General features: G+C 45.3%; 1 protein-coding gene across 5 annotated transcripts in view; it reads left to right on the forward strand.

Annotated features, from left to right (window-relative positions):
- The window catches only part of LOC143817033 (uncharacterized), a 160,309-nt gene that overhangs the window by 58,581 nt on the left and 78,038 nt on the right, over nt 1-23,690 (forward strand). For all 5 annotated transcript variants that reach the window (XM_077298085.1, XM_077298083.1, XM_077298084.1 and 2 more), the window contains exons 7-10: nt 1,778-1,812; nt 4,563-4,579; nt 18,375-18,421; nt 19,770-19,804. In XM_077298085.1, coding sequence (XP_077154200.1) covers nt 1,778-1,812; nt 4,563-4,579; nt 18,375-18,421; nt 19,770-19,804 — 134 coding nt within the window. The remainder of the gene's footprint in view (nt 1-1,777; nt 1,813-4,562; nt 4,580-18,374; nt 18,422-19,769; nt 19,805-23,690) is intronic.

Raw genomic sequence — 23,690 nt, forward strand, 5'->3', positions numbered from 1 at the left:
TGTTGTCAGCTTTAATTGCTGATCACTGAGGGTTCCCGAGAACGGGGGGGTTGCCGAACGGTGCCTAATTGGAGCATGAGCACTTGTGTTTGATGCCTATGGGACTGCCGGGGTAACCGAATACTTCACTCTATCTCCAGTGGTGCCATAGACAGTGACTGGCACAGAGGTGCCCATTGCTCGACCATCGCACCCCTCAGGCATGCGTGCTGAGCTTGGTTCTCAGAATTGGTTGGAATTCCATCAGTTGTTAAAAATATTGATAAAAGGTTCACATATCTTGAGCCTCCATGTCAGTTTCTTTTTTCCACAATGTTGGGAAATAAGATCAATAACTAAATCCTTCTCTATAAAAGTTTAGTCTATACGCTCAGGAAGTGTAAACTGAGCCCATTGTCTTGTATGGGATTTGGCCTCTCTAAAAATGTCACCTTTTGTCCAGTTTCAGATCTTTCTCGTACATAAAAATGGCCTGGTTTGTTTTTTGTTTGCTTGGTTTTTTTTAGTGGGCTGAACACCTTTTTGGTTCGTGTCATATTTTGCAATCCTTGTTTCATCAGTTTTTCTCGTATGAAGAAAAAAGATTCTTCGCTTCTCCTATCAATCAAAGTGTAAACTACGGACCACACATAGAGGACTTTTCTGTGTTGCCCGTTTTTTTTTTTTTTGCGGGGACATTTACTTACGTGGGAATTTTTAAGCCCATTTATGGGACTTGCACTTGCGATCGTCTGATGACTTATACCAGGTGTTGCAGAATAACAATATTGCAGTATATGGTGTAAATCTTGGGCTTTTATGATGTTCAGCCAGTGGCTGAGCTTCACAGGAGTATGAAGATGGCAGCAATAGGGGCATGTGGTAGGCTCCCAGCTGCCATTGTAATCTATCGGTGCCCCACAGTTATGTTGTGTGTAGCCAATGGGAGCTGGTGCACACATATATTGGCAACCACTCCATTTAAACGCCACGCTCAGAGATTGCGCGGTCTGACTGCTGCTGTTCCAAGACAGATGCCAGCTGTGCAACACAGTTGGCATTAGTCACATGGAGAGAGCTTCCTTGTCCTCTCCGCACACGCAGTCACCCCAGCACTGATATAAGTTTGTGCTAAGGGGTTACTATCAGTCATAAAAACTTTCAAAACCGATTTATATGGGATTTTTTAACTTTCATAAAGTAAAGAAAAAAGTTTTTATCCTGGAAAGATGGAGTGCTGGACTCTATAATGTTGAATAGTATTGGATGTTTTTAGTTAGATGTTATTAAAGGGAACCTGTCACCAGGTTTTTGCTACGTAATAAGAGAGCTGCATAAAGTAGTGACAGAGACCCTGATTCCAACTGTGTCACTTACTAAGCCGCTTAGTGTAGTTTTGATAAAAATCATTGTTTTATCAGCAAGAAATTATTAATTATCGCTATAAGGCTAGTTAACCTGCTGCTGCCATGTAGTCCTTCATATTCATGGGATCTGTATAAACCCCACCCCCAACACTGATTTGCAGCTTTCTGCCTATGCAGTGTATAAGGGAAACTGCCAATTGGTAGGGGCGAGGTTATACAGAGCGTTTTATCAAAACTGCAGCAAACATCCCAGTAAGTGACACATCCCTGGATTTAGGGTCTCTGCCCCCTACATTATGCTGCTCTCAGATGGGGTAGCAAAACCCAGCCGACAGATTCACTATAAGGACAATGAATGTCAATGAGAGATTTTGTACATATGTCACATGCAAAGTCTGAGGATCGGTTACAATAATTGTTTTATGTTTCAGGAACAAGAATATAAGAAATCGCCATGATAATGATGGTGAGATGTTCCTCTTCATAATGCAGAATGTCATATTTGTGACTGTAATGTGTATAATGGATGTATGACCTAAATACCTTAATATGTCAGCTGCTAGGTTTTACACCTCTGGCAGTTTTATCATTTCCCTTGTGTCTTAGGGTACCGTCACACCGTGGCATTTTCATCGCTACGACGGCACGATTCGTGACGTTCTAGCGATATCGTTACGATCTCGGTGTCTGACACGCAGCAGCGATCAGGGACCCTGCTGAGAATCGTACGTCGTAGCAGATCGTTTGAAACTTTCTTTCGTCGCTGGATCTCCCGCTGTCATTGCTGGATTGTTGTGTGTGACAGCGATCCAGCGATGCGTTCGCTGGTAACCAGGGTAAACATCGGGTTACTAAGCGCAGGGCCGCGCTTAGTAACCCGATGTTTACCGTGGTTACCAGCGTAAAAGTAAAAAAAAAAAAACCGTACATACTCACCATCTGATGTCCGTCAGGTCCCTTGCCGTCCGCTTCCCGCTCTGACTGTCTGCCGGCCGGAAAGTGAGAGCAGATCACAGCGGTGACGTCACCGCTGTGCTCTGCTCTCACTGTACGGCTGCACTCAGTCAGAGCGGGAAGCGGACGGCAAGGGACCTGACGGACATCAGATGGTGAGTATGTACGGTTTGTTTTTTTTTACTTTTACGCTGGTAACCACGGTAAACATCGGGTTACTAAGCGCAGCCCTGCGCTTAGTAACCCGATGTTTACCCTGGTTACCAGCGAACCTCGGCATCGTTGGTCGCTGGAGAGCGGTCTGTGTGACAGCTCCCCAGCGACCATACAACGACTTACCAACGATCACGGCCAGGTCGTATCACTGGTCGTGATCGTTGGTAAATCGTCATGTGAGACGGTACCCTTATCCAACAGCACAACAATGGGATTATTCTGCTCCTGTGGACTAATAGCACAGATGGCATTATTAATTTGTCGGCCCTTGGGCGCAGTGGTCATGCTGAGGCTTTTATCCCCAACAGCCCCGTTCTACTGCAGTTTTTTCTGTTTCCCTGAACAATGACTTGTAAGATGTAGTGACTGTAGAGCAGCAGGAATAGGGCAGCTGCTGTTAAAAGCTTCAGTATGACCACTATGATTGAACACAGTCTAAAAGGGCAATTAGGCCATCCAACCTTTTTTTGTATTTTGGGTGGACTCGGACAGATGGTATCCTTAGCCTCTTGGCTTATTGTATGTTTTAGTTTAATGAGGAGATTTCACCAGTTTTAGCAAGATAAACTGACCACATGATTGATTAGTGGCAGCAGAGATGAATAAAACTTATATTTTTTGCTTTTATTTCTCTTCTTGGATATGGAGATACTATCTTGTAAAATTTTAGATTCTAATTTCTCCTTCAGCTAAAGGTACCTTCACACTAAACGATATCGCTAGCGATCCATGACGTTGCAGCGTCCTGGCTAGCGATATAGTTGCGTGTGACACGCAGCAGCGATCAGGATCCTGCTGTGATGTCGCTGGTCGGAGCTAGAAGGCCAGCACCTTATTTGGTCGTCAGATCGCCGTGTATCGTTGTGTTTGACAGCAAAAGCAACAATGCCAGCAATGTTTTACAATGGGAACCAGGGTAAATATCGGGTTACTAAGCGCAGGGCCGCGCTTAGTAACCCGATGTTTACCCTGGTTACCAGTGTAAAATGTAAAAAAACAAACACTACATACTCACCTTCGCGTCCCCCGCCATCCGCTTCCTGCACTGACTGAGCGCCGGCCGCAAAGTGAAAGTACAGCACAGCGGTGACGTCACCGCTGTGCTGTTAGGGCCGGCGCTCAGTCAGTGCAGGAAGCGGACGCCGGGGGATGCGAAGGTGAGTATGTAGTGTTTGTTTTTTTACATTTTACACTGGTAACCAGGGTAAACATCGGGTTACTAAGCGCGGCCCTGCGCTTAGCAACTCGATGTTTACCCTGGTTACCCGGGGACCTCGGCATCGTTGGTCGCTGGAGAGCGGTCTGTGTGACAGCTCTCCAGCGACCACACAGCGACGCTGCAGCGATCGGCATCGTTGTCTGTATCGCTGCAGCGTCGCTTAGTGTGACGGTACCCTAAGAAGGTGCTGGCACAGATTTGTCTCTGGGTGGCATGTACATTGTCCAGAGCTGTGTGTCCTTAAAAACACCTTTCTGTGCGGAAAAGGGAAGTGGAGCAAAGCTGACCACACTTATGATTGGCCAATATCATGCCGCGAAAAAGTACAGGTCTGTGCCAATGCTCCCTTGGTTGAAGGGGAAATTAGAATCCAAGTTGTACAAGCCAATATCTCTGTAACGGAGAAGAGAAGTTACAGAATAAAATCTGTTTTCTTCAGCTCTGCAGCCACTATTCCATGTGGCCGGTTGAACAGGCTAAAGCTGTACAGAGAGTATTGTAGTCTATCGGTGAAATCCTGACTACAGTGCACATCACCGTACAGCCGATTATTGAACTCCGAAGCTTGTGCCATCACAAATAGCAGAGCCACCAAGCGCAGTGTTTGGACTCAGCGGTGATCATCACCATAACCATGCCGCCAGCCCAAACACTCAATCTTCAGGAGCACGCAGTCCCCGGCAAGTGGGAAGCCTGGAGGCAGGGGAGCAGTGCGCTCCTGAAGATCAGTCATAGGGCAGCCCCTTGTAATAATTATTCATGAATCCGTAATTGATTCAGTTGTCATATATTGGAGTGCTGACCATTGTCTTGTTTATATTTTACAGACTCTGAGCCCTGGCAGGTAAAGTACTCAATTATTCAAATTATATTACATGAACAAATTTCCTTTTTTTCTTCTTCTTTCACTGAAAAATTTGTTTGCACTTAAACACTTCCCGTCCAAATTAAAAGGATTATTCAGCAGAATAACATTAGTCAGATGTTTAAAAAATAAATAAATAAAAATGTATGCACTTCCGTGACCTCCCGTGGGTGGAGAATTAGTGAGGTTGGATCATTTTCAAGGACGTCCTCCTGACAGCACCCTGGAGGACGTCCTCCTCCCCTTGCTGGGACAGGAAACACACGAGTTTAAAAGGTCATGTCCCACCCCCAATCCTGTGTTTTTTCCTGTCCCTGCAAGGAAAGGACGCACGAGTGAAAGCTGCAGGCTTACCGGAGCTCAGGGGGATCGTGCGGCTTGCCAATATCCTTCCCCCTGTCAAGAGGCTCAGGGCAGACACCCTCCGGAGGGGGGTCCCTCTGCTCCAAAGACCAGGAGTGGACGAGGCTCCTGGTGGCAGCCGCTCCTCCCGGTGGGAGGTCTCGGCTGCGGACGCCATCCACGCTGTGTGCGGCTTCCAGGGAGCAGCGTGGTGTCCAGCATGGCGTCTCCAGACGGAAGTGCCCAGAGACGCGTCACTTCCGGTTTTCGGCATCCGTTACCGTCACTTCCGCTAACGCTGCAAGTGAAGGGGAAAGCGTGCGTTCCAGTGTGGACCGCATATCGGCTGAAGCGCTCCTGTTCTGACACTACAAGCTGCGGGGACCTGCTACACTCGTCATGGAATCAAGTATGCCGGTCGAGGAGGTGGTAAGTGCGCATAGCGCAGACCCCTATCCGCACGTGGGAGCAGGCTTACCCCAGCGCTTATCCCTATCTTATGTCATTTAAGGATAAGGGAACCCCTGCTGGCCCCTCTGGTTCCTCGGGTCAAGTTAAGAGATCTGGCAAGGCCTCGGGGAAATCTGCTAGATGCCCTATCTGTAATGCGAAGCTTCCGGATTACCATGGGAAAACAATGTGTGCAGATTGTACGTCTAAAGGTACCGTCACACTAAACGATATCGCTAGCGATCCGTGACGTTGCAGCGTCCTCGCTAGCGATATCGTTTAGTTTGACACGCAGCAGCGATCAGGATCCTGCTGTGATGTCGCTGGTCGCTGAATAAAGTCCAGAACTTTATTTGGTCGTCCGATCGCCGTGTATCGTTGTGTTTGACACCAAAAGCAACGATACCAGCGATGTTTTACACTGGTAACCAGGGTAAACATCGGGTTACTAAGCGCAGGGCCGCGCTTAGTAACCCGATGTTTACCCTGGTTACCAGCGTAAAAGTAAAAAAAACAAACAGTACATACTCACCTGCGCGTCTCCCAGCGTCTGCTTCCTGCTCTGACTGAGATCCGGCCCTAAAGAGAAAGTGAAAGCACAGCGGTGACGTCACCGCTCTGCTGTTAGGGCCGGAGCTCAGTCAGTGTCAGGAAGCAGACGCTGGGAGACGCGCAGGTGAGCATGTACTGTTTGTTTTTTTTACTTTTAAGCTGGTAACCAGGGTAAACATCGGGTTACTAAGCGCGGCCCTGCGCTTAGCAACCCGATGTTTACCCTGGTTACCCGGGACCTCGGCATCGTTGGTCGCTGGAGAGCGGTCTGTGTGACAGCTCTCCAGCGATCAAACAGCGACGCTGCAGCGATCGACATCGTTGTCGCTATCGCTGCAGCGTCGCTTAATGTGACGGTACCCTAAGGTTGTGAGGGACGAACAACCTGCATTACTATCTGAGATGAGATCCCTTATACGTGAAGAGGTGCAGGCTTCTTTGTCCAGTATCGTGCAGAAGTCCAGTCCTATTCCCAGCCGCAAGAGGGCCAGACGGGAACAAGAACCAGAGTTTACTTCTGAAGACAAGTCTGACTCAGAAGACTTCGTCTCAGAAGAAGAGGGCGAGCTTCCGTCAGGAAGCCAGGACCACCAAAGAAAATATCTCTTCCAGGCACAAGAGACAAATGATCTCGTGCAGGCAGTACGATGCACCATGCAGATAGAAGAGACACCTAAACCACAATCCAGGCAGGACCTGATGTTCGGGGGACTTATGTCACGTCAGCAGACTGTATTCCCCGTTAGCGAACATATTAAGGCCATGATACTGGAGGAGTGGAAAAAAGCGGAATGCCGGCTGGTGTTATCCAAAGACTTCAAAGCTTGTCTACCGTTTCAACCTGAGGACCTAAAACTGTGGGAAGAAATTCCTAAGGTTGACGTCCCGGTGGCGAAAGTGGCTAAAAAGACAGCCATACCATTCGAGGACTCTTCAAGCCTGCGCGATCCCATGGATAGAAAGACTGACGTTCTTTTGAAAAGAGCCTGGGAATCTTCCGCTGCTCTAATTAAAACCAACATAGCAGCTACTTCGGTAGCTCGGTCTATGTGCCTTTGGATGGGTCAGTTAGAAGAGCACCTGTCCAATAAGACTCCGAGATCTGAGATCCTAAAGTCCATCCCTATTATGAGGTCTGCCACGGCCTTTCTGTCCGATATGACTGCTGAGTCAGTCAGATTCTCGGCTCGAAGTGGTTCTCTATCCAACGCGGCTAGGAGGGCGGTCTGGCTAAGATCCTGGTCCAGGGATAGTGCTTCCAAATCAAAGCTATGTTCAATTCCCTTCTCCGGAGCACGGGTATTCGGGCCCCCTCTAGATACTATCCTAGAGTCAGCTTCCAATAAAAAGAAAGGGTTTCCGGAGGAGAAAACTAGGAAACCTCAGTCCTTTCGGAGGGGATTCCCTTTCCGAAGACAGTCTGACGCTAGAGGAGGTAGATCCCATAGAGGATCTTATAGGGGCTCCCGTAACCAGGGCAATAGAAACAGAAGTTTCTTTTTCAGTCCCTCCTCAAAGTCTAAGCCGCAATGACGCCACACTTTTATAGGGGGAAGGCTCCGTCACTTCGCGCACAAATGGGCCCGAATCACTCAAAACAAGTGGGTCCTTCGGACTGTGTCAGAAGGCTACCGTATCGAGCTTTACTCTCCTCCGCCAGACAGCTTTATCGCACCTACGGTTATAATGCGAGACTCCCCAATGATGATAGACCTAAAGGATATGCTCTCCTCAGAGGTCATAGTGCCAGTACCACCTCTGGAAGTAAGCAAACAAATAGAAGAAAAAATCCAGCTTCCAAAAATATCAAAATTTATTGAAGATATTTTCATCACCACCAGTTCCAGTAGACCCATTATCCATAGAATCCATGTCTGAGGAGCTGAAAGAAACTCTGCGCTCAGATACATCAGAGGAATTAGTACGTTTCAGGATTGGGCGAGGGCTTTTGTGTACTTTCTGCCATCTGCCCCATTCATATACCTGATTTGTTTGATAGTCTCTTAAGTCACGTTGAAATTTATTTTTCTTGCGACTCATGATTAAATCTTCTGATTTCGATAGAGATATTTTAATGTTCTTTAATTCCTCATTATATTTAATAGTATCTTTGTTTACCAAGCTAGTTTTAATGTCATTAATTTCTGACTGAATATTTTTCAGCTTGGTGTCCTCATATTTCATAATTAATTGCATTAGCTGGATAGAGCAATTACTTAGGATCATGTTCCATTCATGCACAAACTGCTGTGAATATGTGGTGGTGGGAATTTTCTTGATGCGCAGACCTCTAGGGATCATTTCTTTTTGCACATAATTGTCCAATGTAGTAAAATCCCACCACACTTTCATTTCATTTATCATCAGTTTTTCAAGCTTACTAACGTCTGTGCTGAAAAGGTCTGACTCAGACCCATCAATTGTGGAAGATAAATCCATTGAGAACAACTGAGCAGCTTTGCGAGCTCTTTCTGGACTTTCATTCATTTTATAAAGATATTTCAAAAAACCCACAAACAAAAAAGGAGAAAAGAAAAAAATATATATATGCCTTAGAGCACAAAACTGTTTAACAAGGCAAACACTTGTTTTTACAGGCTCATGGTGTGCACGGTTTCAAAACTGGACTATAACAGAAGAAAAAAAATGTAACAAAACCAGCTCACCTACTAGGCATTTGTTGTGGGGAAGCCCGGATAACGTGCAGTCTTCACGTAAGGTAATAGAACAAATAGAAGAAAAAATCCAACTTCCAAAAATATCAATGCGATGACATCCAGAGGAGGAGATCTGAAAAGACGTTTAATGACGCGTGAAGCTTATTGGATGTTCTGCCTTAACACTTGCTATCCCATGGGTTTAAATGCTCGCAAGGAAATTATGTTTCATTACTGAGAGATTTACATTGTTCAGTTATATTATATGTTTTTTATTTGCACATTATGTATATTTTTTGTCTGTTTTTTTTTTTATTGGTTTTCCAGTTTTTTGTGACACTTTTGCGTTTTTTATTGTATATAATCACTGTTGCATCAGGTGGTGGATTGATTCACTGTGATTTTTCACAGCTGTTATTTAAACCTCATTCTGGTGCATGGTGAGCAGCTTTGAAAAAGAACTTATTGTTCGAAACATGTAGCATGCTGCCATTTCTTCTCCTGTGAACCATGTTTTTGGATCTTGGATTTTATCTTCAATAAATTTTGATATTTTTGGAAGCTGGATTTTTTCTTCTATTTGTTCTATTACCTTACGTGAAGACTGCACGTTATCCGGGCTTCCCCACAACAAATGCCTAGTAGGTGAGCTGGTTTTGTTACATTTTTTTTTTCTTCTGGAAGTAAGCCATGGTCATTACTCCTCCCTTTTCTCCATAGCAAAACCTTCCGGCGAATCTCGCACCATAATAAATCTGAAGCCTCTGAATGCCTGGGTAAGGTACAAGAGGTTCCGTATGGAGTCTATTCGGTCGGCAATTCTTCTCATAGATCAGAATGCCGTGATGTGCACTCTCGACTTGAAGAGTGCCTACTATCAGGTCCCAGTCCACCCCTCGTCTCAGAAACTTCTGAGGTTTGTGGTAGTTCTGCCATCTGGGACCTGTCACTACCAGTTCCAGTGCCTTCCGTTCGGCCTTGCCTCAGCTCCTCGTATCTTTACAAAGCTGGTATCGGAGATCGTCGCTTTCTTAAGAAATCAAGGGATCATAATAGTCCCGTATCTCGACGACTTCCTCCTGGTAGCAAGAACACCAGAGATTCTATCAGACCACAGGAACCGAACCATTTCGGTGATGGAAGAGTTGGGATGGGTCATAAATTGGCGGAAATCCGACCTAACTCCAGAACACAGGAAAACCTTTCTGGGAGTGTATCTGGACTCGATAAACAGAATATCCCTCCTACCCGAGTCCAAGCTGGAAGCAATACAGTCCCAAATTCGGCTCCTTTTAAGACACAGGGGGTCAATAAGAGTCGCCATGAGAGTACTCGGCCTAATGACGGCCTGCATTCCGTGTGTAAGATGGGCTCAGTTCCATTCAAGACCACTGCAGAAACTAATCCTTTCCAAATGGGACAGACGCCTGTCTTCTCTGGACAGTACTCTGAAGCTATCTCCTCTGGTAAGAAGGTCTCTCCTTTGGTGGACAGAACCGGAAAACCTAAGGAAAGGAGTGTTATGGTCTGCCAAGCCCCACGCAGTAGTCACTACAGATGCCAGCGCCTGGGGCTGGGGAGCTCACTTAGAAGACAGGTTCCTTCAGGGGAGATGGCCGGAGGAGTCATCCACAGCTCCTCCAACTTCAAAGAGCTGTACGCTGTTTGGGAAGCTTTGAGAAGGAACCGCCATGTCTTAAGGAATCGCCATGTCAGAATAATGTCCGACAATGTGACAACAGTCTTTCCTGAAGCATCAGGGAGGCGCAAGACACCATCCGCTTCAGGAACTGGCAGAGCGGATATTTCACTGGGCAGAAAGATCAGTCCTATCCATTTCAGCGATTCACCTGGAAGGCTCCCAGAATGTCGTCATAGACTACCTCGGCAGGAAAAGAGTGTTTCCAACAGAATGGGAACTCAACCAGGACATCTTCAAGGAGTTATGTCTGCGCTGGGGAACTCCTCTTATAGACCTATTCGCAAGCAGGAGAAATTCGAAGGTCTCAAGATTCTTCTCGCTGAATCCTCGGGATCTTCCGGAAAGGATAGACGCTCTGAGCCAGGTCTGGACGGAACCTCTCTTATGCATTCCCTAATCTAGCATTAGTCCCGGCTGTTCTCAGAAAGATCAAACAGGATCAAGCTCGTGTCATATTGATTGTTCCATACTGGCCAAGAAGGAGCTGGTTCTCCCTGCTACTGGAGCTGGCGATTGCGAATCCTGTGGAGCTTCCTCTCAGACCGGACGTTATCCACCAGGGTCCGGTACTTCACCCAAACCCAGAGAAGCTCCGTCTCTCAGCATGGATCCTGAAGGGCTCATCTTGAAGGCAAAGGGCCTGTCGAGTCGAGTGATAACGACTATCAAGTCCAGTAGGAAGCCTATTACATCGGCAATTTACCTGAAGATCTGGAAGCGATTCTGTCTGGAGGGTGGCAGGTCTGAGGTTGCGGCAGGCACTCCCGACTTACCCAGAATCCTGGATTTCCTTCAGGCTGGGTTTGACAAAGGTGTCTCAAACCTAGCACCTTGAAGGTGCAGATCTCGGCACTTAGCTCCTTTCTATCAATCCCCTAGCTTCTCACCCATGGATAGTTAGATTTATTAGAGCCACACAGAGGTTGCGCCCTACTATTAGACATTTATCGCCTTCCTGGGACCTTAATCTGGTCCTCAGGTTCCTCTGTAAGGACCTCTATGCTTCTACCGATAATATGCCCATTTCGGTCCTCACGCGTAAAACGGCATTTCTAGTGGCAATCACCACGGCTAAAAGGGTGGGGGAAATTCAGGCCCTGTGTATTAGGGACCCGTACCTCCAGGTTAGAGACGATTGCATAATTCTTAAACTGGACCCCTCACTTATCCCAAAAGTAGGAACAATTAAAAATAGAAATCAAGAAATTGTTTTGCCATCCTTCTGCGATAACCCCACTAATGCTAAAGAAATGGCCTTGCATTCTCTGGATGTCAGGCAGGCGGTCTTAAACTACCTGGCAGCCACCAGCTCTTGGCGTATTGATCCGAATTTATTCATTCTGTATGGGGGAAAAAATAAGGGTAAGAAGGCCTCTAAGGCCTCTATCGCACGGTGGATCACGTCTGTGATCTCTGAGGCCTACCAGTCACAGGGGGTCCCTCCTCCAGAGGGTCTCCATGTACATTCTACTCAGGGGATAGCTACTTCTTGGGCAGAGAGGGCAGGTGCCTCTCTAGAACAAATTTGTAAGGCCGCGACATGGGCTAGCGCCAACACCTTTTGTAAACATTATAAACTTGATGTTTTGTCTGGTCAACATACTGCTTTTGGGAGGAAGGTTCTCCAAGCGGTAATCCCACCCTGAGGAGGTGCTTTGGTACTCTCCAGGGTGCTGTCAGGATGACGTTTTTTTGTAAATAGGTATTAAGCTTACCGTTAATGATGTCTCCAGGAGTCCATCCTGACAGCACTGGTAGTTCCCTCCCTCGAATATTTATATCATGTTTGTTAAAAACCTGGCATGTATGTAACATGTTCCTAACGTATGATGTAATATGTCTGGATTCAATGTAATATGTTTGATGTCATCATTAAACTTGTTTCTCTGCATATCCTTGTAGCAGTTCTTGTTAAAACACTGAGGATTGGGGGTGGGACATGACCTTTTAAACTCGTGTGTTTCCTGTCCCAGCAAGGGACGTCCTCCAGGGTGCTGTCAGGATGGACTCCTGGAAACATCATTAACGGTAAGCTTAATACCTATTTTTTTTTTAATCTGTTATAAACCATCCTGAGCAGTGTTAGAAATATTTTTTCTTCGATGGACTACCCCACTATTTGTTTCCCAATTGAGATGATCTACTGTTTGAAAACTTATCGAATGTTTTGCAAATTATTTAATTATATTACACTATCTTTCCCACAAATAAGTTAATGCCTTGTGAAATATGAGGCAAATCTGAGGTTCATTTTAGGGAATTCAAGCCAAAAAGGCCAAATGTGGGGTTAGAAAAGCTGCATGCTTGTGTTGAGATAAGCGCACCATTTGTAGGAAAACTTGTCTTTAGTTGTTTTTTTTTTATTAATTTTCTGCTTAATAAACATCTGTACTCTGTCCCCCTGAATCATCCTGTAGTTTACATCAGAATTCTGGTGTAAGACTACTTAAAATTGTGCAAAATTTTTGTGTAACTCAGAATGATGTAACTTGGCATTCTTATACCACTTCCTCCCAGCTCCACCAAGTTTTTGAAATGTGGGTGGGATAGGGCCTGGTGTATAACAAATTCATTGTAATTTATGCTAGAAAAAGTGCTGAAAATTACATCAGTCTCTGGCTGGAGGAACGTTTCATTCATTTCTAAGATCCGTCAATATCATTAAAGGGCAGAATGATGTAGGCAAAGAGAAGCTGAATCCATCTATGTATCACTTAGATCACTGGGTTCAGTGGTTCTGACATAATTAGAACGTTTAGATTTAGCAATGCAGCAGAGCTGAGAAAGCTGTCCCCTCTCACACCAGGCTCTGTATATACAATGTCTATAGATAGTGAGCTGCTTATCACAGAATGGGACGGAGTCGGAAAAGAGCCCACATGACATCTAGTCACAGCAATGATGATCACTAGGTGATAAAACCTTCAGTGTAAGTAAACAACATCCTGACAAGTTACACATCCCTTAATTCTGTTTTTCAGATCCTACCTCATGCTGTCCTCATATTCAATTTAAGAGGCATATAGCAAATTAAGACACATGTGCCTCTTAATAAATTTGGCACAACTTACTCCAGTTTTAAAGGGAACCTGTCACCAGGTTTGGCCGATATTAGTTACGGCCACCGCCTTTCAGGGCTAGAGCATACAGCAACAGCATTCTACAAAAATAACTTTTTATTATACTCGCCTGCAGGGCGGTCCAGTCCCAGGGGTGTCGCCCTTCTTGGTCCGACGCCTCCCATCTTCCTGCGATGCCATCCTCCTTCTTGCTTCATGTGGACGACTCGTCCCTGCATCATCCACACAGTCTGGTCAGCTTTGCGCTCCTGCGCAGGCATAGTTATCTGCCCTTCTGAGGGGAGAGCAAAATCCTACAGTGCGCAGGTGCTGGGCCTCTCTCACCTTTGCCTGCGCACTGCAGGACTTTGCTCTGCCCTCAGTTCGTATCGGCCAAACCTGCAATATGAACTCTGCAAAAAGAAAATAAAAAAACAGTGGCACAATTGTGTGTTTTGTTTTTTTTTGCATGATTTCACAACACTTTTTTTTCTTTATCGCTTTATTGGGGGACACAGGTAATCATGGGTGGGTGCTGCTGTTGCTAGGCAGCTGACACTTGGCAAAAAATAATTAGCGCCTCCTCTGCAGTATAGACCCACCGACTGGAACAAAGCTCGTCAGTTGTAGCTTAGTGTCAGTAGGAGGCAGACTCTGATCTGAACTCAGATCCGTTTTATTCCTTAGGTCACCCTGTTGTGTTATTAATCTTTTCCCTTATGTTTTTCGGATTCTTCTCTTCAGGGCAACAGGGTGTAACGTCTCACCCTGATTTCCCAAGTAAGCGACCGATAAAACAGTGTGGTGCCATCCACATTGTGTACCCTCTTTGGTCTGCAAGGCAGGACCTATCCCCCTAACACTTCAAGCGTGTCTCAGGGTGGTTTGTGGCGGTTTTTCTCGCCTTTTCCCCACCTCAGCCCTCTCCTTAGAGTGGTGCCAGGAGGAAGACGGTTGTCTTGTCAGTGACACCCCTTAACCGCCACAGTCAACAGTCTTCTGCATTGTCTGGGACCAAGACGGTGCGGGTGGAGGCTCCTTATCCAGTGACACACCCCCCCCCCCGTCCTCACCTGGGGGCTCCTGATGCCATCCTCTGGATTGAGAAGAGGAAGTCAGGACCTCGATGCTTACCTGTCCAAGGCCTCCAACAATTGTACTAACCAAGGTGCAGCGGACCCAAGTTAAGATGGCAAACGGACAAGTGCAATAATACCGATAAAGCAGCCACCCTACAATCAGGAATTGGCCGCTTGGTGCACCTGTGCAAACAAATAGTCTGTATGTGGCATGTTCACACAGGAATGCAAAGTACGGTATATGGCTCAAAGCCTATTAATGACGCCATGTAGCGGGCTCACCATAATGCATCCTGTGTGAACAGAGGCCACAGTATACAGAGCCATCTGTACACTGTGGCCTCTGTTCACACAGGATGCCATACAGACTATTGGTTTGCACAGGTGCACCAAGCGGCCAATTCCTGATTGTAGGGTGGCTGCCTTATCAGTATTATTGCACCTGTGCGTTTGCCATCTTAACTTGGGTCCGCTGCACCTTGGTTAGTGCAATTGTTGGAGGCCTTGGACATGTAAGCATCTCTGCCTGTGTACTGGTGTTTTTGTTTTGTTTTTGTCTAGAATAGTGGAGGCCTTTCCTCTTATGGTGTTTTTTTAGATTAGGACTGCCAATATGTAAGGACCCTTGACGCGGGTTGGCAGCTTAAATATTGTGGCCATAATATCGACCAATACCTTGCATACTTTGTTATGTTTTTGGTGCACTGTATATTTTTCCAGGGTGTGGCTGGGCCCTAGATGGCTCTGTACACTGTGGCCTCTGTTCACACAGGATGCATCATGGTGAGCCCGCTACATGGCGTCATTAATAGGCTTTGAGCCATATACTTTGCATTCCTGTGTGAACATGCCACATACAGACTATTGGTTTGCACAGGTGCACCAAGAGGCCAATTCCTGATTGTAGGGTGGCTGCCTTATCGGTATTATTGCACCTGTGCGTTTGCCATCTTAACTTGGGTCCTCTGCACCTTGGTTAGTGCAATTGTTGGAGGCCTTGGACAGGTAAGCATCTCTGCCTATGTACTGGTATTTTTTTTTTGTCTAGAATATTGGAGGTCTTTCCTCTTATGGTGTTTTTTTTAGAAGTCAGGACCTCGGCCAGAGAGATACTCTCCCTCTTTTCTCCGAGGCCCCTCTTCAAGGAGGCAGGGTGCATTATTACAGAAATAAGAGAGTCCATGTCTCTTCCTCTAGCTCATTTTTTCGTGTCACCGGCGTCTAGCATTTAAAAAATTTAGTCCCCAGCTTTTTAGGCCTCCACTCCACCTGGAAAAGCGCTTCTCTTCTAGGAAACAGTTGGATTACTTGTATACTTTCGTGTCTGATCTCCTCAGCAAATGGGCAGAATCTTCGGCTGTGATCCCCCAGTCTTGCGCATGTCCACGAACACTGTTTTCTGTCACTCCCTGTTGGTTCCTCTCTCAAGGACTCCACTGACAGATCGAAGCCCTAGCCAAGTCTGCCTTTAAGGCTACAGGCGCCACTCTCTGTCCCGCCTTCTGTTCCACATGGGTAGCCAATTCGGTCTCACGCAGAAAAATATTTGCTCTTCGCATCTCTTGACGCTGCCAGCTGTTCCGCCCTCATCACTAGCAAAACTGTAGCCATGCATAGAATACTCTGACTCGAGGCCTGGAATGTGGCCCCTTCATCTAAAAAGTCTCTTCTCAACTCCCCTTCCAGGGATCACCTCTCCTTGGTTCTAAGCTGGATCAGCTCATCTCAGATGTCACCCGCTTTAAGAGTACCTCTTTTTCCCAACCTACATGCTTTTCAATTTAACTCCTTTCAGCAGTTTTCCTTGTTTCAGAGAGACCGGTCTCCTGCTCAGTGAGGGAGAAGGAAGCAGTCCTTCAAACCCACCCCTGCTTTGCGGCCAAAGATTCACTCTTCCAAGCAGTCAGGATCCCGATCTAATAGATTCTCTTATGCATGACGGTCACTCCCACCTGGGAATTCTTTCAGGGTGGGTGGCCGTCCTCTCTTCAAGAAATCGTGACACTCCATAGTTGATGACGCATGGGTTGGAGAGATTGTTACAACCGGCTACAAGATAGGATTTTCTTATCTTCCATCCATACGTTTGTCCCACCCTACAAGTCCCGGATTCTTTCAAGCCATCTCCTCTGGGCAGGGGTCATCTTACCCTTTCCCTCTCGAGAACACTTCTCCGGTTTCTATTGCAACCTCTTTAAGGTCCCAAAGATGCACGCCTCACTCAGGCCAATCCTGGATCTCGAACTACTAAACTGTTGAGTGCACCTCTGTCATTACAGGATGCAATCCCTCCTTTCATTGATTACTTCCAAGGAACCCAAGAAAATCCTGTGCTCTTTTGACATCCAGGATGCCTCTCCGACATTCTGATTTGCATGGTGGATCAGAGGTTTCTTTGTTCGTGGTCCATGAGGCCCACAACCAGTTCACAGCTCTTCTCTTTGCACTGGCCTCTGCTTCAGAGTGTTTATCAAGGTCAAGGCTGCCATCAATAGATAGTAATCATCCCCTACCTCAGCGACCTCCTGATCAATGGCCTGACATTCCAAGACTTTTGCAAAAGTCTTCAGATCACTCTAGACACTCTTTGGCATCTATCAGAAACATTTTCTAATATGATGGGTGCCATACAAGAAGGAAGTGATGAAGAAAAGGATATCATTAAAAATATTAATTTCTAAATAATTAATTAAATTATAGATTAGTACATGCAGACAAAAACGGGGGAACGGAACCTCCAAATACTGGGGGAGATCTATACAGCACAAACCGAAAGGACACTGTAACTTAGGGGTATACAGATCTTAATACAACTATAATTAGTGGTCCTCGCCCCTTTTGAAGAAGCTACTGCGAAACGGCGCTCGTCGGGTGCGGGGGAGCTTTAGACAGCACTTCAATCACAGTGCACAGATTTTCGATATCAACAACTGCATCTGCAGGTAATTGATTAATTATTGTGCATGTTTCCTTTCCCATTCTTACTTGTGTAATAACATGGTGGTTGAAGCTGCACTCCTGAAGGGGAGGCAGACTCCCTGTTCCAAGTCATACATGCCATGATCAAGATAAAGAAGTCCACATCCCCACGCATTTATAAAAGGACCTGGAAGGCCTTTCTCTGGTGTGAAGACAGCCACACCGCTCCCATGTCTTTTTCCTTTCCATCCATCCTGGTGTTCTTACAATCAGGGCTAGAGCCCGGCTTGTCTCTTAGTGCCCTCAAGAGTCCGATCTCCTGGCTCTCCATTTTGTTTCGACAGAATTTGGCCTCTCATCCCCAGGTCAAGACCTTCTTTCAGTAAGATGCGCTCCTAGTGCCACCATATCGTACTGCTGTGGACCCATGGCACCTTAACCTAGTTTTTAGCGTGCTTCAGAGACCTCCATTCAAACCCATTCAAGACATCACATCTTCCCTTCTCTCAATACATCATTTGCTCAAATGAATGGCATCATTCCAAACTACAACTTGTCCAACAAAGAAGCAATCCCTGCGGCCATGTCAATAGATATATAAAAAAGAGTGATTGCTCTTGGAGCAAGTGAAGGAAAAAAGAAAATGTCAAAAACGTAGTGAAACTTCCCTGCTCGCTAAAACGTCAATGTCCTGCTTCTCTTGCACACTCTTGAAGTTTCATTGAGTGACCAGAACTGAAATAATACTTATGCCATACTATTCATTGCTAATTAAACTTCAAAGACTTCTATAAAGAGCCAACCGCAATAATTGGGCATCCGAAGGTGCATGAGGTCGGCACAAGCACAGAGATGTGACCTGCTTCACGCAATAATGTTGGCTCCAATTCAATAACAGTAACCACACTGACAGTGTGTTCAATATGGTTCCAGCCAGAATATTGTTTTTTAACATGAATATGTTTTATCTAAATATGTACTGACTTTTATTATTTTTTTTTTTACTTTGTGTAGAGAGACAGAAAGAGAACAAAGCTGCAGAATACGTCTGGTAGAGCAAGGTAAGGTTGCAGATTAGTTAAAGAGTTTTTACCAAGTTTAGAAGTTATCCCCTACAATTATCTGCAAATAACAGGATAGGGAACGGGCTCCAAGTTCTTGCTGTTTTGGCAATATTTTACATGCCTTTGATGGGGGGGTATATAATTTTTTTCCTGTGATAGAGGTTTTTATGGGTCGCTGGTCTAGTGTGGCTACATCGATGACCCGATTATGATTTGGAGCGCTTATGTGGTCACATACCAGTCTTTATTGATCACCTAATTAGCAACTCTTACCAATTTAAAATTCACGTCAAAGGTGCATTTCTACTTTTTATTTATTTATACAATAAAGCGGATTTGGAGACGGGATCGATTGCTAAAATAACGCATTGGAAATCAAGAGCAGGCAATAGCTTTCTACTTGCGGGATCATGCCAAATGTCAAAAGTAGTTCCTTTGGTGAGTAAGTAAGGGCAAGAAGAAATTGCTGTGCTGACTCGGGGAACTGGAAAAGAAAAAAAAAATGCCGTAAACTGACACATCGCGGGTATTGTACATGGTTGGTTAATTAGCAATCAAGAAAGGTGAATCTTTACGTTGGGGACAATGTTAAACAATATGGGTAGCACTGTGAATAATAAAGAAGTAGAAAATGGCCATCATTAAGATGGTAAAATGATGGTTCACCCCCACCCACCTAAGAGAAAAAAGCATGCAGTTTAGGTCAATTGCTGACACCAAGTTAATTTGTGTACAGGCAACATGGCTTTCCACAAAAAGATTTATAGATGCGGCGGTCTGGTATGTTAATCATGTCAGTTTGGAACTCTGTCTCCTCCACTGCATCCGGCGTCTGTTATTGTCTGTTGGGCTAACCTTGTCTCGACGTGATGCAGCCAAAAACTGACCTCTGTGTCTGAGTTGATGACTCAATCTGAGCTTAGGTAAGTATTTTTGAATATCCCCAAACTCCCTGGATTCTGCTGCTCTCTTCCATTTTACTCTGCGTCCCTCCATTGCAGAGATAGTCATTTGCTGCTTTTGGAGCGCAGTATGTGAAATCTCTGTGTGCAGAACTGGCCGTTTCTTCAGGATTTTCTCTGTGCGATTTCACTCACTACCAGACACTGCTAATCACAGCACAGATACGTCTGAGATTGTTAGATGGTGATTGACACATACACCCTCTAAAGAACCGTCCAGTTGTTCTGCAACCAGAGATTTTACATACTGCACTCCAAAAACAACAAATGTTATTATCTTTAAAGCAAGGGAACATCAGTTATACCTGTACATATGTCACATGTAATCTTTGCTGAATTTGGAACCTTGAAGTTTGTTTCAATAATTATGTGTTATATTTCAGGAACAGTGATATAAGAAATCAGCATGATTATAATGGTGAGATCTTCCTCCTTATCATACAGAATTTAATATTTGTGACTATAATATTTATAACCGATGTATGACCTTATTACCTTAAAGGGGTTATCCAGGACTATTTACCGTAATTTTTTTAGTACGGGCCGCTAGAACGGACAGTCAGTTGCTAACTACCGGTGTGTGTTGCCTGGTGCTGATCATATTACTGATAACTGACTCCCTGCTGGCCAATTGCGGGGAGTGAGCTGTCAATCACCATGATGCCGACAGAGCAGCACAGTCTAAAGAAGAGCTGCTCTGTTAACATGGAGCACCTGAATTACCAAGCGGAGCAGTCGGTGCGGGGTTTTGCTTTTGCATGTCGGAAATGTTTTTCAAAATTTTGTGCATTTATATTGGTTTACCTTGTGAAAATAAACAAGTGAGATGGGAATATAGTTGGTTTTTATTAAGTTGCCTAATAATTCTGCACAGTAATAGTTACCTGCACAAACAGATATCCTCCTAAGATAGCCAAATCTAAAAACAAACCACTCCAACTTCCAAAAATATTAAGCTTTGATATTTGAGTCTTTTGGGTTGATTGAGAACTTAGTTGTTGATCAATAATAAAAATAATCCTCTAAAATACAACTTGCCTAATAATTCTGCACGCAGTGTATGTATGAAACTTTATGTCCCATTATGGGGAAAAAAAGAAAAGTCTTACTTTAAAAAAAAAAAGCCCCAAATAATTTTAAAGAAAAATAGAATAAACAAATAATAAAAAGACTACATAATTGATAGAGCTATAAAAACTGTCACACTATTTAAGGGTGCGTTGAAACAAAACAGTTGTGGCTGTTAACCTGATCACGATCTTTGACGTATTTGTACGTCAAGTCATGTCTCTACCTTTCACGCGGGCTCACATACCAAGCCTACATCTTTCCACACACATAACGGCCGTCGTGTGCCTTTAACCCCTTTCTGCCATCCGACGTTCTATTCTGTCCATGTGACCGGGGCTCGTATGACCATGGATGGAATAGTAGTTCAGATGCTCCCCCCGTGAGTGCGGCCGGGTATCAGCTGATTATCACAGCTGACACCTGGCACTTTAACCCCCGGAACACTGCAATCAAACAAGATCGCAGCATTCCGGTGGCATAGAGAAGCATCGCGCAGGGAGGGGGCTCCCTAAGTGCTTCACTGAGACCCTCAGAACAACGTGATGTGATCGCGTTGTTCTGAGGGTCTCCTCCCTGCAGGCCCGCGGATCCAAGATAGCCGCGGGGATCTTCCGGGTCCTGCAGGGAGGTGGTTTGTCAGCGCCTGCTGAGAGCTGGACCTGTGAAGCCTCCTTCACTGCCTGTCGGATCGCTGATCTGACACAGTGCTGTGCAAAGCGTCAGATCAGCGATCTGACTTGATACAGTGATGTTCCATCCTGAGACAATGTAAAAAAAAGTTTAAAAAAAAATATATATATAGGAAAACGGCACACAAAAAAATAGAAAAAAAGGGGGCTTTTAATGCCTGTATGGCGTGGCAACGTTTCAGACATGGTATCCTTTTTCAAGCAGTGAACATACAAATGAAGTGAGTTTATATAGCAAATACACATGTTCTTCATTAACAAACGATTATCAAAATTTACACTTTTTAATCATAAGTGCCTATATAGTCCACCATGATGTGATAAAGTGCATCAGTGCTTTTTTCAATGAACACACAGAGATATGTTAATAATATATAAATCGCATAAAGTGCATTGTGAATATGTCCAAAATATATTAAAGGGAACCTGTCACCTGAATTTGGCGGGACCGGTTTTTGGTCCGATGGGTGGTGTTTTCGGGTGTTTGATTCACCCTTTCCTTACCCGCTGGCTGCATGTTGGCCGCAATATTGGCTTGAAGTTCATTCTCTGTCCTCCGTAGTACACGCCTGCGCAAGGCAATCTTGCCCTGCGCACGCGCAGTATGCTATGCCCAACTGCGGGCAAAGCCGAAAAGCATTAGTGCGCATGCGGCGGTGCACTATGTCCCGGAATTATTTAGTTGTGTTCCAGGACATAGTGCACCGGCGCATGCTCACTAATGCTTTTCGGCTTTGCCCACAGTTGGGCAAAGCATACTGCATGTGCGCAAGGCAAGATTGCCTTGCTCAGGAGTGTACTAAGGAGGACAGAGAATGAACTTCAAGCCAATATTGCGGCCAGCATGCAGCCAGCGGGTAAAGAAAGGGTGAATCAAACTCCGCAAAACTCCTGAAAACTCCGCCCATATGACCGAAAACCGGTCCCGCCAAATTCAGGTGACAGGTTCCCTTTAAATCATCAATTAAAATACATCAGGTGTCCCAATCTAATGAAAACACAAACAAAGAAGCACACTTATGTAACACCCCTTTAGGGCTACCACGGTACACTGGGTGTTATGGGGGGTCTCACCTCTCAAGGGCGCAGTGCCTCCACCCGAATCTTGATTGGAGCTCTCTCTCTGGGGCTGCAGAAGGACTATTATCTTCTGCCAGGGGCTGATTCGGGAAGCCCCTGCCACACTCAGTACACACTCACAGGGATCAAGAGTAAAACAGTTTAACAGGTTTATTGCTATGCAGCATAACTTAGATGGATTTAAAAGAATAACATGAAATACAAATAACTGTGCTCTGTCAAGGTCATATACACATCTCACTCTAATTCTACTTCCACCCTGCAAGTATAACGTAGTAGGGTTTTTGTTTGTTTCTTCTAGTTTAACTCAGTCCAAACGTTGGGGCCCAGTTGCCGCGGATGTTGGCGCGCAAATTAAAACAGTTGGTGCACTTAGACGAATATAACTGGCAATAGTCTGGGCTGTAATGTACTCACTGTAAATAACGCTGGTAGGACCACAAGTCTCAGAAAGTCACTCACGGCGCGTCTCTAACGGTCGGATGGTTCTCTGGACACCAGCTGGGGGGCGGCCGGATTCAGTCCTTTATACGGTGGGAGTGCAGGCAGAACTCTCCAAGTTCTTGATGCAACTTGCTCCAGAGGGTAAAACAAAGTCGCACTCTCTCCAGCAGCGTGAGTATATCCGAGAGGACAGCAACCCTGCAGCATGGGGCCAGGCAAGTCCCCCGTGCTCCGTCTCTCCCAGCAAGATACCACGCTCTTCCCTTCCTCTGAATTCTTAGTTTCACTTTCTCCCCAGCTCCTGCCTCCAAGTCCCTCCTCCTCCAATCCAGGCTGTGTCATCTGACTGAAACAAGGATCCCTGGGAATTGTAGTCCAGGGGTCCTTGGGAATTGTAGTCCACTGCAGCTCAGAGGAAAATCTGCTAATGTCTGTAGGTCCAGGTATAACAGCAGCTGCAAAGCTCTTCTTAGTGTCTGTAAATCCCAGTATACCAGTAGCTACCCTAACAGTTCCCAGTGCAGGTGTTACACTTACAATTGTATCTCAGCGTGTATTAGATTGCCGGCGTCTTCCTGGAGTTACTGTGCATGTCAATGACGTCTATACCAAGACCCATAGCATTATGGTCCGCGCCTGCGCACATGTACTCTGAAGACACCGGCGCCATATTGGTTAAGGTATATTTTTCCAACAGAGGAAAAACCAATAAAGATTTCGGAAAATGAAATTAATGTGTATATTTTATTAGGCGCTAGCCTCCAACTTCCCACTAGTATTGTTACACATGAATTATCATATGTTTTGAAGACCCTTATTGTGGTCCATATCTATGTAAGGCTATTTAAAACGTCATATTCTCTTTATAGAGAAGCACTCATATTTATTTATATATATAGTCAGAGACATATCTCAATATTTACAATATCATAATGGCACCATGGTCAGGACATAAGTCCACATAAGGTCCGAGATACCCTCCCCAATTAAGTGGGGCATCACGAACCAAAACAAGGACAT

Source organism: Ranitomeya variabilis, chromosome 3, assembly GCF_051348905.1.
Source record: "Ranitomeya variabilis isolate aRanVar5 chromosome 3, aRanVar5.hap1, whole genome shotgun sequence".
Classification (NCBI taxonomy): Eukaryota; Metazoa; Chordata; class Amphibia; order Anura; family Dendrobatidae; genus Ranitomeya; species Ranitomeya variabilis.